General features: G+C 27.4%; 1 protein-coding gene across 2 annotated transcripts in view; it reads left to right on the forward strand.

Annotated features, from left to right (window-relative positions):
• Window positions 1-2,484: 2,484 nt before the first annotated feature.
• LOC107443188 (uncharacterized) overlaps window positions 2,485-14,062 on the forward strand; it is a 43,474-nt gene continuing 31,896 nt past the window's right edge. The window contains exons 1-3 of one of the 2 annotated variants that reach the window (XM_071179699.2): window positions 2,485-2,761; window positions 5,650-5,690; window positions 6,893-7,020. In XM_071179699.2, the coding sequence (XP_071035800.2) occupies window positions 2,633-2,761; window positions 5,650-5,690; window positions 6,893-7,020 (298 nt within the window). In that variant the 5' untranslated portion in view covers window positions 2,485-2,632. The remainder of the gene's footprint in view (window positions 2,762-5,649; window positions 5,691-6,892; window positions 7,021-14,062) is intronic. The other variant, XM_087165670.1, reaches the window with a different exon arrangement.

Here is a 14,062-nt window from a genome sequence, read left to right on the forward strand (position 1 = left end):
TATAGAACCTTTAAATCCTAGAGATGCTTTTTATGGTGGAAGATGTGAACCTACCAAATTAAAATATGAAATGAAAAGTAATGAAAAAGGTAGATATATTGACGTATGTTCTTTATATCCTACTGTAAATTATTTTGATAACTATCCAGAAGGTCATCCAATCAAAATATTTAATCCTAAAAAATACGATGAAAATTGGTATGGATTAATAAAATGTAAAGTACTTCCACCTAGAAAATTATATCATCCAGTATTACCTTATAAAGAAGAAAAATTAATATTTTCATTATGTAGAACTTGTTCTGAAACAATAAAATGTAATCATTTCAAAACCACTTTAGAAAAAAAGAAATGTGAAATTTGTTACGAGATAAGAAATTCAGAATGTAAACACGATGATAGCGATAGATGTATAATCGGAACTTGGACTACTGAAGAGATCAGATTAGCTATTAAAAAAGGATATAAAATATTGAATATTTATGAAGTGTGGCATTTCGAAAATAAAACGAATGAACTGTTTAAAGAATACGTCAAGACGTTTTTAAAAATAAAATTAGAAACATGTGACAAGTGGAAAAATAATTTCAAAAATGAAGAAGAGTATAGAAAAGTAGTTAAGGAAAAATTAAGTATTAATTTAGATAAAATTGAAGAAAATCCAGGTTTAAGATTCATAGCTAAAATATGTTTAAATTCTTTATGGGGTAAGTTTGGTCAAAGAAATAATACGAAACAAACTGAATATGTGATGGAAATTGAAGATTTTTATAGAATTATTCTAAATGATACTATTAAAGATTTGAATATGAATTTTTTAAATGACGATTGTGTGGAAATGAGTTATAAAATGAAAGATAAATTTGAAAAAAATAACTTCAATACTAATATATATATAGCTGCTTTTACAACTAGTTCTGCCAGAATTAGATTATATGAAATGTTAGATAAATTAGGAGATAAAGTACTTTATTATGATACAGATAGTATAGTATATATAGACGACGGAACCAATAAAATTGAAACGGGATGTATGTTAGGAGAATGGACTGATGAATTGGGAAATGATAAATATATTACATCTTGGATAGCTGGAGCCTCTAAAGATTATGGATATAAATTAAATGATAAATCTGTACATGGAAAAGTAAAAGGTTTTAAAATGTCTTATCAGAGTGAAACCATATTAGACTTTGATAATAGGGCTAAAATAATAACAGGTGAAACAGATTATTTGGATGTAGAAATCAATCAGTTTAAAATCGAAAAAGATAGAAATATTTCAAGTATTAAAACAAATAAACGTTATACCTTTGGATACGATAAACGTAGACTTTTAGATAATTATGATACTGTACCTTTTGGCTTTTAAAAAAATGTTTCTTAATAAATGGATAAGATTACAGTCATCCTAAACATTCAGGGATTTATTTTTCCCAATCGTAAGATTGTAAGAGAGATAGGATGGGTTCATTTAAATTTACCAATCGGTGAATATATTGGCGTATTTACACCTAATTGTGAATTGAATGATCAAGAATTGAAGATTGTACGTAAATGTACTTCAGAAGTACACGGATTAAGATTTAATAGAAATAAGAATAGTTTATGGATAAATCATCAAGATGTAAAAAATTATATAAATAACCTATATCAACTATATGGTGGTACATTTGCTTATAAAGGAGGTATTTTAGAAAAAGAGATATTAGATGAATTGAATATACCATCTATTGACATTGATGTACCTAAATGTACTAAAATTTTAGGACCTGGATGTTCGTTATACAAGTGTATGTATTACAGAAATTATATTACAAAAAATGTTTCTAAATAAATGGAAGAATTTAATGACCTCAAACGATTTCCTGAAACATACAAATTAAATGAACTCGAGATAGGTAAATATAATTTAATATCATTGAGAAAAATAAATACAAAATACGGTGACTCTATTATAGCTAGATTAGAAGTAGACAATGATGAGAAAGATTTTTATCTCTCGAAATGTCATGGTGAATTATCTGATAAAGCTATAAGAAAAATTAATAGTGGAAAATATATTTTTGATTTTAAAGGCAAAAATAAATATTACGATTATGAATTACATGTAAAATAAAAAACGATATTTTCAATAAGGTTTTAATAAAATAAAAATTATTAATATAAAAATAAGAATTTTTAAATATGCTGATATTTCGTATAAAAATGTAAAATATAGGCCTATTTTAATTTTTTTTAATATAAAAAATAGGAAATCAATAGTAGTATATGGAAAGGGCAAAAGTGTCCTCTAGCCCCCCCCATATACTACTGCCAATAGTATCATAGTAAATTTTCTATTATCAGAATGAGCATTTGTGCACGATTTGAACGAGCTGTTTTTGACTGCGACATCTAGGTAAAAATTATTCTATTCACGTATTGATCTTGTTCTCTCTGCCACCACTGTCTTCTCCCTGTTATTGGTACCGAAAACAAGACAACTCAACTTATTATTGTGTACAATAGGTACTGCTACTGCTACTTCTTTAAGTTCAGTGTTCAGATTTATTTGATGTGATCTTTATGAAATGTTAATATTTTAGTTTAAATGTAATATTTTTATTCTTCTTACCTAGTAAATTTAATTATGAATACCAACGAAACGTTAAAGATCAACTTGTCGGCTATTCGCAAAGTTGACCCTTCCATATCATCTATCGTTGATAGCGCTAATCAAGTTGCGTTATATAAATATGTATCTGGAAAAAGCAAATGGGTAAAATTTCAATTTTATTTACGATTATAATGGAAATGCATAAATAAAAAGTAATTAATGACAATTTTTTCAGTGTCTTCAAACATTTTAATATTAATGTTATGAATTACATCTACAAATCTGTTGACCTATTAATAATCAATAATTTGTAAGAAACTCAGTTTTCTTTTTTTTTTGCGAAAAATTTATAGATTTAAAAATAGTTTCAGATTGTGTGTTTGAAATATAAGTGGTCGAGATTTCGTTTGATAAGTAGATTAGTACTTCGTGAATAGTATAGAAATATTTGTAGACGTGTTAAAAAAAATTTTAACGATGATATGATATACAGTTGAAGATCTCATAAATTCCTTAAAATATAAAAGTATGAATATAAGTATTTATGTTTATAAACAAAATTTTAGATTATCCAGAGTATTAGAAATGAAATCTAACAAATTTATCAATGCTAGTTTTGTTTAGAGATAAATAAATAATGTGGTTTATGGAGAATTCCGTTGTAAAAATTTTATATTACAAAAATATGTTAAGAAAAGAATTTTTAATTAATAGTTAAAATTTTAGAATTTTTAATAATGATTGATTTTGATCAGGCTGTATGATTATTCAAATGTGTGGTGTTATGTGATATAGTTCTCAGAACTATGTTTTTAGTGAAGGGAAAAATCCCTAAGTTTATTTTGCAAGATTTGTTCTTTGGATATGATGAATAATGACTTAATATTTTTTCATCATTCTATTTACTTGTTTCTAATCTATTTATTTGATTGAATTTAATTAAATTTTTTTTTTATAAAATTGATTCTAATTTTTGACAAAGGGGTATATTACTGGGTTAGAAGGATTGCCTTTTGCACATAGGCAAAAATATAGGTTCAAATTCCTGTAGGGTCCTCTTTTTTTTTTTCTTCGTTTTTTTTCCCCTTAGTGCCTTAAGTCTATAATGAACCTTTTCTAGACTGTTAATTTATAGACTTATTTAAATGAGAAAACCTAGATTATAAAAGTTTACCCACTTTCTTGCAATGAATAAATCTGTATTTAGTTATAAGGTTATAGACCAATTAATATGATCATATTACAGTGTTTTCATCATAGAAAAAAAATGGGTGAGAATTTCTCACCCTTTCTCAAAAACAGGGTGAGATTTCAAAAACTAAAAAAATACAAGAACTCTTGAAAAAAAAATAATTTCTTTAATTATAATGCATTTTTAACATTTTCTATTTTTTAAAGCATTGAATATTTTTGTTGCATCATCTTAGAAGATTTTGCCTTTACAAGGTATTTGTCCATCTTACATTAGCACATAAAAAATTTGAACGTCTTACATGAAGAAACCTAACCTACAGTAAACATGTGGTTGCAGAGAAATGTGTTCTGAAAGGGGTTCTGTGGTTGTGTTCTGTTGTTCGAAAAGGTTTTGAACAATACTGGTAGATAGGGAAGCTAGGTAACGGGGCAGATGTTGTAAATAATGAAAGATCCAGGAAGAAAAGTGAAACGGAATTTATTCTAAACAGCGTAATTCTAAGCTTTTTTCGAAAATGCGAGAAATTCGCGAATTTTGAAATTGATTAATAGAATGCACAAATTTCTCGCGGTAATAATTTTTCAATGCGAGAAAAGAAAAAAAAATATGCGAGATTCTCGCGCTGTAGTGAAAACACTGATATTATATGCAGTGTTTTCATCTCAGAGGAAAAATGGGTGAGAATTTCTCACCCTTTCTCAAAAACAGGGTGAGATTTCAAAAAGTTAAGTGAGATTTCAAAAATTTAAAAAAAAAAAAAAAGACCCAAAGAGACTTGAAAAAAAAAATTTCTTTAATTATAATGCATTTTTAACATCTTCTAATTTTTAAAGCATTGAATATTTTTGCTGCATCATGATATGGAAAATGTTCTACATCTACTTTTTCATCAGCTATTCTCATTAGGTTGCTCAAATGCGTATTTGTTTCGTTTTGATCGTTTCTACCCACATTTGTTTCATTTTCATTTGTCCGTTTCGGAGTAGAAGATATTGGCTTTACAAGGTATTTGTCCATCTTACATTAACGAGCAAAAAATGTGAACGTCTTACATGAAGAAACCTTACCTACGGTAAACACGTGGTTGCAGAGAAATGCGTTCTAAAAGAGGTTCTGTGGTTCGGAAGGATGGTGTTCTGTTGTTGGAAAAGGTTCTGAACAATACTCGTAAATAGGGAAGCTAGATAGTGGGGCAGATGATGAAAATAATAAAAGATCCAGGAAGAAAAATGAAACGGATTTTATTCTAAATGGTGCAAATGAGAAATTTTTTTCAAAATGCGAGAAATTCGCAAATTTTAAAATTGGTTTATAGAATGCGCGAATTTCTCGCGGTGATCATTTTTTAATGCGAGAATATAAAAAAAATATGCGAGATTCTCGCTTTCTCGCGCTGTAGTGAAAACACTGATATGCATTACAAGTTATATGGTGATAGTACTATCCTAAATATGCCTAAATTAATAAAGCTTAAATGTAAAATCTGAGATATTTTTTTAAAAAAAACTCCTAGTGCAATATAAAATATTTAATTATAAATATAATCTTATGAAGACTGGTGAAAAATATGGTTTCTTTGAAAATACATATAAAAATTAGTATATTTTGCCACTCTGTATTAGTTTCTGAAACTACTCAAAAAATTTTAATTTTTTAAAGTAATTTAAACACTATCTTTTGCATATTAACTAATGGTTTAGGCTTTTAAAAAAAAAAAATTTTTAAGTTCTGGTTGGTGTTTCTATTTAATCTGTGAGTTAATAAAATTTGTGTTTTCTTTTATGTTTGAATTATTCTTAATGTAGTATAGCTTTGTCATAAATAAATGTTGATTTTTCTTTCTTTTATTTAACAGGAGAAAACTGATGTAGAAGGTACACTTTTTGTGTACACAAGGTAATTGTTCAATTAGTTTTAATTATTAACCAATTATCTATTTTTATATATAAATTTGGTTATAAAAGACTGATACATTTTATAAGTAATCAAGTGTAATATTTTTATTCCTATTATGTAGCACTATTTTTTGCCTAGTTATAAATTTTTTTATACATGGTTGATTATCAATAAAAACTTTTGTAATATATATAGAATGTAATGGCTTATGCAGTGCATATGAAGTCTTGAGAAATTATCTGGATTCTTTTGAGAGGAAAAAAAGAGATTTTATTATTTTTAAAGAAACCATTGGAATGCTTCTTGTTGCTCCCTGTTACCAGTTAATAACCCTACTGCTTCAAATAGACTTAGAAAGAGTTTGAAAGGGAAGAATGACACTCAGAAAAAAATATCTGAATTCTTTAGTTCATTAGCCTTTTTTTTTTGGTATATTAGGGTAAAATATAATGTAGATTTTAATTCCATGCTTTTTCAATCAAAAGGTAGAATTTTAATTCACATTATTTGTATTTTTTGTGGAAAAATTCATGTTTATTAATTACTTTCTACAGATGTGCAAGTCTATATTAAGATAGCATTAATTGTTAACTGTAATCTGTACTTTCAATCTCAAAAATCAAAAGACTTATAACAATGTAATTTTAAATGTGTTGGAATTTAACACATACCAAAAGAAAGTAATTTCATTAACTAAAATTAATTAATGCGGCAATTTATTTAAAATAAATTTTAAAACTAAGGAAAGAAAGTGAAAAGTATCAATAATTTAGAACATTTTTATAACATTTTAAATCAATATATATAAAAAAATCATTTGATTTAAATCAACAAACCCTGCTGCTAAATATTAAAATAAAATAGAAATCTGATTTAAATATGAAATATATATAGTTTTTTGTGCAGCGAAACAAGTTGAAGCATCAAAAATAGTGGCAGGCCTTACAATGTTTTATTATAGGGAGAAAATGAAATAAGAATGTACCTACATTGCTCTATTCAATCAAAACATTCTTGTGGTTTATCCAACTAAAATCGAAAATCAAATGTTGAGTTTCAATCATACATTCTTGTGGATTATCCAACTAAAATCGAAAATCAAATGTTGAGTTTCAATCAACTCCCGTATTTTTTATTATTTATTTATTTATTTTTTTAAATTTAATTCTCTGCTATATTTGTAATCTCCTTTTCTGTCTTAGGTCTGGGAAACCCCAACATTCTTTCATGGTTATGAACCGGTTAAGTACGACAAATTTAATTGAACCAGTTACTGAAAAATTAGAATTTCAGGATCAAACGCCTTTCCTTTTGTATCGAAACGGAAAAGGTATCTAAATTTATTATTATGTATAGCCATTTTATTTTATTTTTGTATTGCATGCTTATGTATTATTTTCCACTGAAATTGTTTTTATTTGTTTATATAAATTTTGAAATTTAACTCTGTATTGTCTACTGTAACAAAATTTTTCTCCTTACTTGTGTTTAGCTTTACTTTTTAAACCAAAGTGCAAATGTAATTCAGAAATGATTATATCAAGATCCATAAAACTTGGTCAGGGTTGCCACTCCACATGGAGAACAGGGAAAACCTGGAAAATACAGGGAATTTAAAAATCACCAAAAATAACAGGGAAAATGCAGGGAATTATGATTTTACAAACTGGGAAAATACATGGAATTTTTTTTCTAATTTTTGTCTTTTAAAAAATTGTGACCACTCAAAGCGTAATCTATGGGATGTTTAACCATGATATTTCAACTATACTAAACTATTTCATTTACTATAGCATTATTTAAGTATGCTCAGCTGTTTTTCCAGCAATTAAAACTAATAAATATAATTAGCTGAACAATGACTCACACAAGAGCCCAGTAATTGTTGTTTTCTCTTAATATATTGTGCGTAATATGTACAGGGAAAACACAGGGAATTTTTTTTTCTATATTTGAGTGGCAACCCTGTTGGTTGTGTAATATTGAATAGATTTAGGTGATTGTGCATTACTTACACTTGAGAATTTAAGTTTTGTGTAGCATTTGTATTCTTTATTTTTTTTAATTTTCCTTTCAAAAAATCATATAATTAATAAAAAGGGAATGTAATAGGAGAAAATATATAGTGCTTTCATTAACGTGTGGAACTAATCAGTACTTCACACTAACATTTCAAGTATTTCCAACTGGAATTCTCTTTTTGCCCGAGTTGCATAAAGAATTATTCCCAACAAGTTTTGATTCTGTAGTTGAATCTTCTGTAAAGTACAATTAAAATGGTTTAAAAGACGCATGTTACATTAATTAGTATTCCTTATTGATCAACATTTTTTATCATATGTGTAAGAAAGTTTTGTTTTCTCAAAGTTTAGACCGATACATAAAACTAATATATTGTACAGATCAGCTTATTCATAGCTAGTATGTAAAATAAAAGGTCATTAGATATTCAAGTTTTATTCAAAGCATTGTCTAAATATTTAAAACTATTCCTGTGTTTAAAGTTTTAGCATGCTAGACTTGCGTAAGGCCCTTTCTACGCTGAAAGACAAGTCAAATTGAAGGAGCTATGGGTGGGAGAAAAGGAGGAATAGGCGTGGACATAGGGGGTGGAGATATACTGAACGACCATGGAAGTCCGGGTTACATTTTTTGGCAAAACTCAATATTTAAAGGGTGCGCCAAAAATAGATCACGCAACTATACTTATTACTTCTCCACTATTTTTGGTGTATAAAACGGAGGTAGTGTGATTCCTTGTTACTCCTCTTATTTATTTAATTATTTTTACACCATTCATATTTTGTCATCATTCCAAATATTGGTAATATCAAATAAAATTTAAAATAATGTATGACACTGTTTTTTATTCTTTCATATTAGGAATGCTTTAAAACATTTACTCTGCTGTAGAAAAAGATTTATATTATAAATATTAATAGTCTAACTAACAATAATTTTGTATAAATTGTTTTGGGTCTTTCAATCTTCTTTCTGCGTATCCCCAACAGTAAATAAATATTACAGCCTCGATATCATTTTGAATTTTCTTTCACTCACGTAACTATGTAATATAGCGTGTATATAGTCATTACATCTCCGAATATTTCAGACCATATTTTACTTAAGAATTAAAGTGCGCAAGGGTTTTACTAAACCGGGGACAATTAACTTGATCCTAAAGGTATATTCAAATGTTTATTTTATATTTCTGATGTTATAGAAAAATGTGAAAACTTATTTTTCATGATGCACGACGAATAAATCTTAATGTCTTTTTCTACATTCTCTTGGAGTTTCAAATAGATTTTAACTTGGAGTTTCAATAGATCTAAAAAAATACAACTGAAAATTAAATTATAAACTTTCAAAAATTTAATACATTTTAATATATACAAAATTTTTTATTTAAAAGAAAAAAGTAAGTAACTTTAAAATAACACAGTAGTCATTTAAGGATTAAAAGAAAATACAACATAATGTGAAATTAATATTTTTACAATGTCTAAACAAAATAATAATTCATAAAATCCAAGTTTAAATAAAATATAAAAGTGAAATAGCGTAATTTCTTAAATGTGTGATCCGTATATTTTATAAAACAATGTGTAATAACAATACTATAGACTAGTTTTTTACTTGTTATCAGTTATAAACCGTTATACTAGATTTTTTTTTTTTGTTAAAGCTATCTTTATCATTTTAATTATTGCTGCAATTCTAAGACAAGAATTCTGTTTTAAAATTTTTTGAACAGAACTAACGTATAGTTACCATTAAATTACAATTGACAAAAATCAAAGAGCAAGCATTTTATCAGAGACCTCTACAATTTTTAACAATCACAGGTGGTACTTCAGTAAATTAATAAAAGGTAGCATATACTTTCAAATGTAAACATAAATAAGTTTACGAGCAAAACAAAAAACAAGTAAAATTAAAAAAATCTATATATCTAACTGGTTCTAGAGATCCTGGCTAACAAATTTAAATACTTACTCTAGTTTTTGATTTGGATTCTTCAAAAATACTTGTAACAACGAGTTAGAGGATGATGTTTTGACATGAGAGTTATCTTAATTTTATTATCTGCTGGGTCTTAAAAAATAGTAGTGAAAAATATATTTTAATATATCATTTCAAAATTAAGTTCAATTAATTTCCTTTAACTTTAAATTAATAATTTTATAAACTTTTCTGCTTCAGGTATGGATACTTTAATTTTGAGCCTACATAGTTTTCAAATAAAACAAAATTCTTTGTACAAATTAAAGAATTTTTCATGAGTTGGGTTAAAAAGGGTTTGATTTTAGTATTTCACAAAGCAAAAGAATAAGTAAAGCAGTTTATACAAATTAAAATATATCATAAAAACTAGATGAGAAACATTCAAGTAATTTTCTCAAACGAAATCATGCTTTATTAAGTACAGATCTCGGCAGTTTTCAGTTTATCTCTTTATATTAGATATAATATTATCATTTTGATAATAATGTATTTTAAACAAACTCTACGTATTCCATGCATACTTTTCCAAATAAAAATGTTTAGCGGGTAGTAAAAGGGTATCCTCTTTTCCTTATTATTTTATTCTCAGACTATTTACAATGACGCAGAAGTAACACTCCCTCCCCCTCCTAGTTGAGGGGAGAGTAAAACTGGTTCTTGACCACCGACCCCCCAACCCCGACCCCTAAGAATTCTTTCCAAACAAATGCCAAGAAGGCTTTTGGAAACCAGCCTCAATTAGAACCATGAGCTTGTAGGGAATAAAAATAATTATTTTAATGATTATCCATAGTAATTTTTTTAATGCTTTCATAATTTATAATATTATTTTTATAAAATTAGTTTATTTTATTATTAATATTTTATTATTTTCAGTTTATTTTACATAATTTTTTTTTTAAATTATTATTTTATTTTCGCCTCAATGCTTTAGCATGAAAAGCATACTTATTAAAATTAATTTTTAATATTTTCTTCTTCAAATTTTGTAAAAAAATTTAAAAATTAAAATCTAACTTAATTTACTTTTTAATCCAAATATATGACATACATAAAGAAATTCCATGATTAATGCAATTACTCTCACCTAATAAACATTAAAACTAGTAGACATTTACAATAAAACAAGCCAATCTGCTCTTGATATTTAATTACAATCCATTTAATTACAAAAATGTATAAGATGTAGAAAAGTGATGAAAGAGTAGAAAACTAACGAAGATATTTTTCTCAACTACATGTTTATTATGCCATAGTGTTTTAACTAATAAAATCCAATAAATGCGTTAAAGAGTATTTGAAATCAAAATCTCGGATAATATCTAAGTGAAGTTCTTAAATCATTGTCCCTTTTCATCTGTAGTTATATTATTTAATGAAGATGACAGATTGGGTCACTGAAGTATTCCTAATTCGATAACATCCTAACGAAATTAAATACTTAATATCCCCTCAAAAAATAGTATACTATACATAGTATACTATTATTTGAGGGGATATTAAGTATTTAATTTCGTTAGGATGTTAAAAATAACAGGCAATTGCGAGGATAATTGGAGAACGAAGCTAGAATGAAACAAAGTCTTCTAGTAATTCATATTATCACAATGTATCCTTTTAGATTGTTCTGGAAAATATGAGATGTAATCGCAATCTGGAAAATAAAGTTCCAATAATTCAGATCTGAAAGCGCTCGGACATGTAGGCCCCTTAAATATTGTATAATATATTGCTCGATATGTGATAATATCCTATATATAGACTATTAGCAGCGTTTATTTCCGATGACAACAGCCAACAATGAATTTAAAATTTAGTGCAAAAGAAATTAAACTATAAAAACTGGGTTATTAGCGAAAAAAGTGAATTAGAACAATATCACGAGTAATTGAGTAGTTCCGGAGCGCGAGTGGTTGGAGAGCGACTGCAAGCAGAAGGATGTACTCCCAATTTTCTAAAAATACATTGTAGAATCTGTGAAGAAGCTAATTATTTTCAATGATTGTTTAATTTATTCTGCTTCGAAGAGTGAAAAACATGAATTATATTATGTTTAACTTTTCACTCTTAAAAATAAATCACTTAAAGCTATTTTATCGAATTTAGTTTTTAAAGTTTTTGAATAATATAATTAAAACAGGGGATCTGGGTAAATACCTTAACTATGATAATCCTGAATGATAATAAAAATATACTATATATTATATATATATATATATATATATGTATATGTATATATATGTAACATAAAAAGCTTCTATTAATCTTTTTACGTTAGTTTCTTTGCTATAAAACTTCATCCTAATTAATTATTCTAAACGAAATACTTTCTCACACTTTTAAAAGCCACATCCTGTTCTTAAATCTATTTTTGGCTCAACTATGCATTTAATTAAGAGCAGGACATATTTCCCTTGCTTTGTGTGGGAACGCGCGATTTCTTTCATAAACCAATAGTAATCCTTATCACTTCCCTTTTCCCCTCAAATATAACAAAATAGAGGGAAATTCCTTTGCTACTTTCCCTAAGATAAAAACTTAAGCACACAGTTTTTGAGTGCGATTTGGAGCTCCGCCTTTGCTAGAAAATGTCTTAAATATACTATGTGAAGCTAATAAAATATTTTTTGCCTTCCAACTGCTATCTGCGTGGCCTAACATCACTCACCATGACTGCTACCCTTTCAAGCCTAGCAGGATAAATTTTGCAGTTGGTTTGGCACCTTTTTTTTTTTCACTGGCTCCATAAAAAAAAAAAATGCTTTTTTCAAATAAGTAAAAAATATATAAAAATAAAAGGAAAGAAAATAATCGAATGAAGTTTTAGGAGATGCCGGCGTTGCTCATGAAACAGATATCCTGACTAAAAGAATGAGAATTTCGGGACTTTCCTTCATAATGGGTCCAGACGTTGCCTCTACACCGTTGTACCGGAATCGCCGTTAAAGAATTGATGGCTTCGCTGTTTTGGTTTCGTTTTCGCCTACCGTGTGTTACCATCAACAATTAGCTTCTTGCGGATTTACAGCAAGTGCTTGCTGTGTTGCCCTACTTGTTTGCTGCTTGTCGGTCTCATTGAGGATTGATAAAGGTTCAGCATATGATCGAATTGATTTCGTTTTCTGGCGATTTTCTCGAGTGTTCTGTGTTTCCTTGAACGGAAGATGACCAAAAATGTGATCTCAAGTGGTAGCTATGATTCCGCTCGCGTGTGCGCGTGATTCATCAAATATTAGAAGTGATTTATTGGTGATTAATTACAGATGTGATTGATATTTACTCTCAAAAGTTTAAGTTTTTAAACGTGAATACTTTTGAATCATTTACGCTCATATATTGAAATAGGAACATATAATTTTATGTTTATTGTTCCAAATATTTATTCCGGTAATAGTATATTTATCTATTAATATTTATATTTTGATAATAGTTCCATTTATTGATGCCATTATTCAACGGTTTATCATATTATTTGTTTAAATTAATTAATGATATTAAATTTTAGTGCTATCACATATTTTTTTTTTCACTTTTGATTCAGTATGTTTATAGTTTTAATTATTATTTAAGGAATCACTTTTTATATTGCATTATATATCACAGTGTATAATATATTGATTGAAGAAGTAAAATTTAAATTTTTATTTAATTATGGTGTTTAAAAAAGCAAAATATGTGTTATTCATAAATTTAAATTTTTTTCCTTCTAAATGTTATATTTAATTATTGAAATTTATTTTGGTTATTTTAATGCCCTTACTGAGTGGCAAAAATTACAAATTTAATATGCATCAAAATGTAGAGGATAAACCAGACATACTAGTCTTTGAGCCTGACATTGGTGTTCAATTCACATCCTGGCTCAAACACTTCGAAAAACAAACTCTAGATGCTAAATGTAATGACGAATGGAAAGTTAGAAATTTTCAAAAATTCATTAAAGGTTCAGCTTTGAAATTGTATATTAATAACTGCCTTAATTGTAATTCATATCAGGAAATAGTTGAAATTTTTCAAGAACATTATTTTTCACCTCTCTTTGGCTTAAACGATTTTCAAAATTTAAAATTTTCTGGCCAAGCTAAAGACCTTAACTCATATTTTACTGAAAAGGTAGAGTTAGGTAGAAAGATAGGTTTAAGTAATGAACATATTATTGAGGGTCTATCTATAGATTTGCCTCCCCAAATTAAGACATTTTTGGTTTTAAAAGAACCCAAAACCCCGATTGAATGGCTCACAATTGTTTCGAAAATAATTCATGATGTACCTACGGTCTTACCCCAAACTGAAACTAAACAAAAATTACCAGAATCCAAATTTAATGGGTATGGACCACAATATCAAGGCTGGGTACCAAGGCG

The sequence above is a fragment of the Parasteatoda tepidariorum genome, chromosome 1 (genome assembly GCF_982258835.1).
Source record: "Parasteatoda tepidariorum strain Cologne lab strain chromosome 1, Ptep-v5.0, whole genome shotgun sequence".
NCBI classification, from domain to species: domain Eukaryota; kingdom Metazoa; phylum Arthropoda; class Arachnida; order Araneae; family Theridiidae; genus Parasteatoda; species Parasteatoda tepidariorum.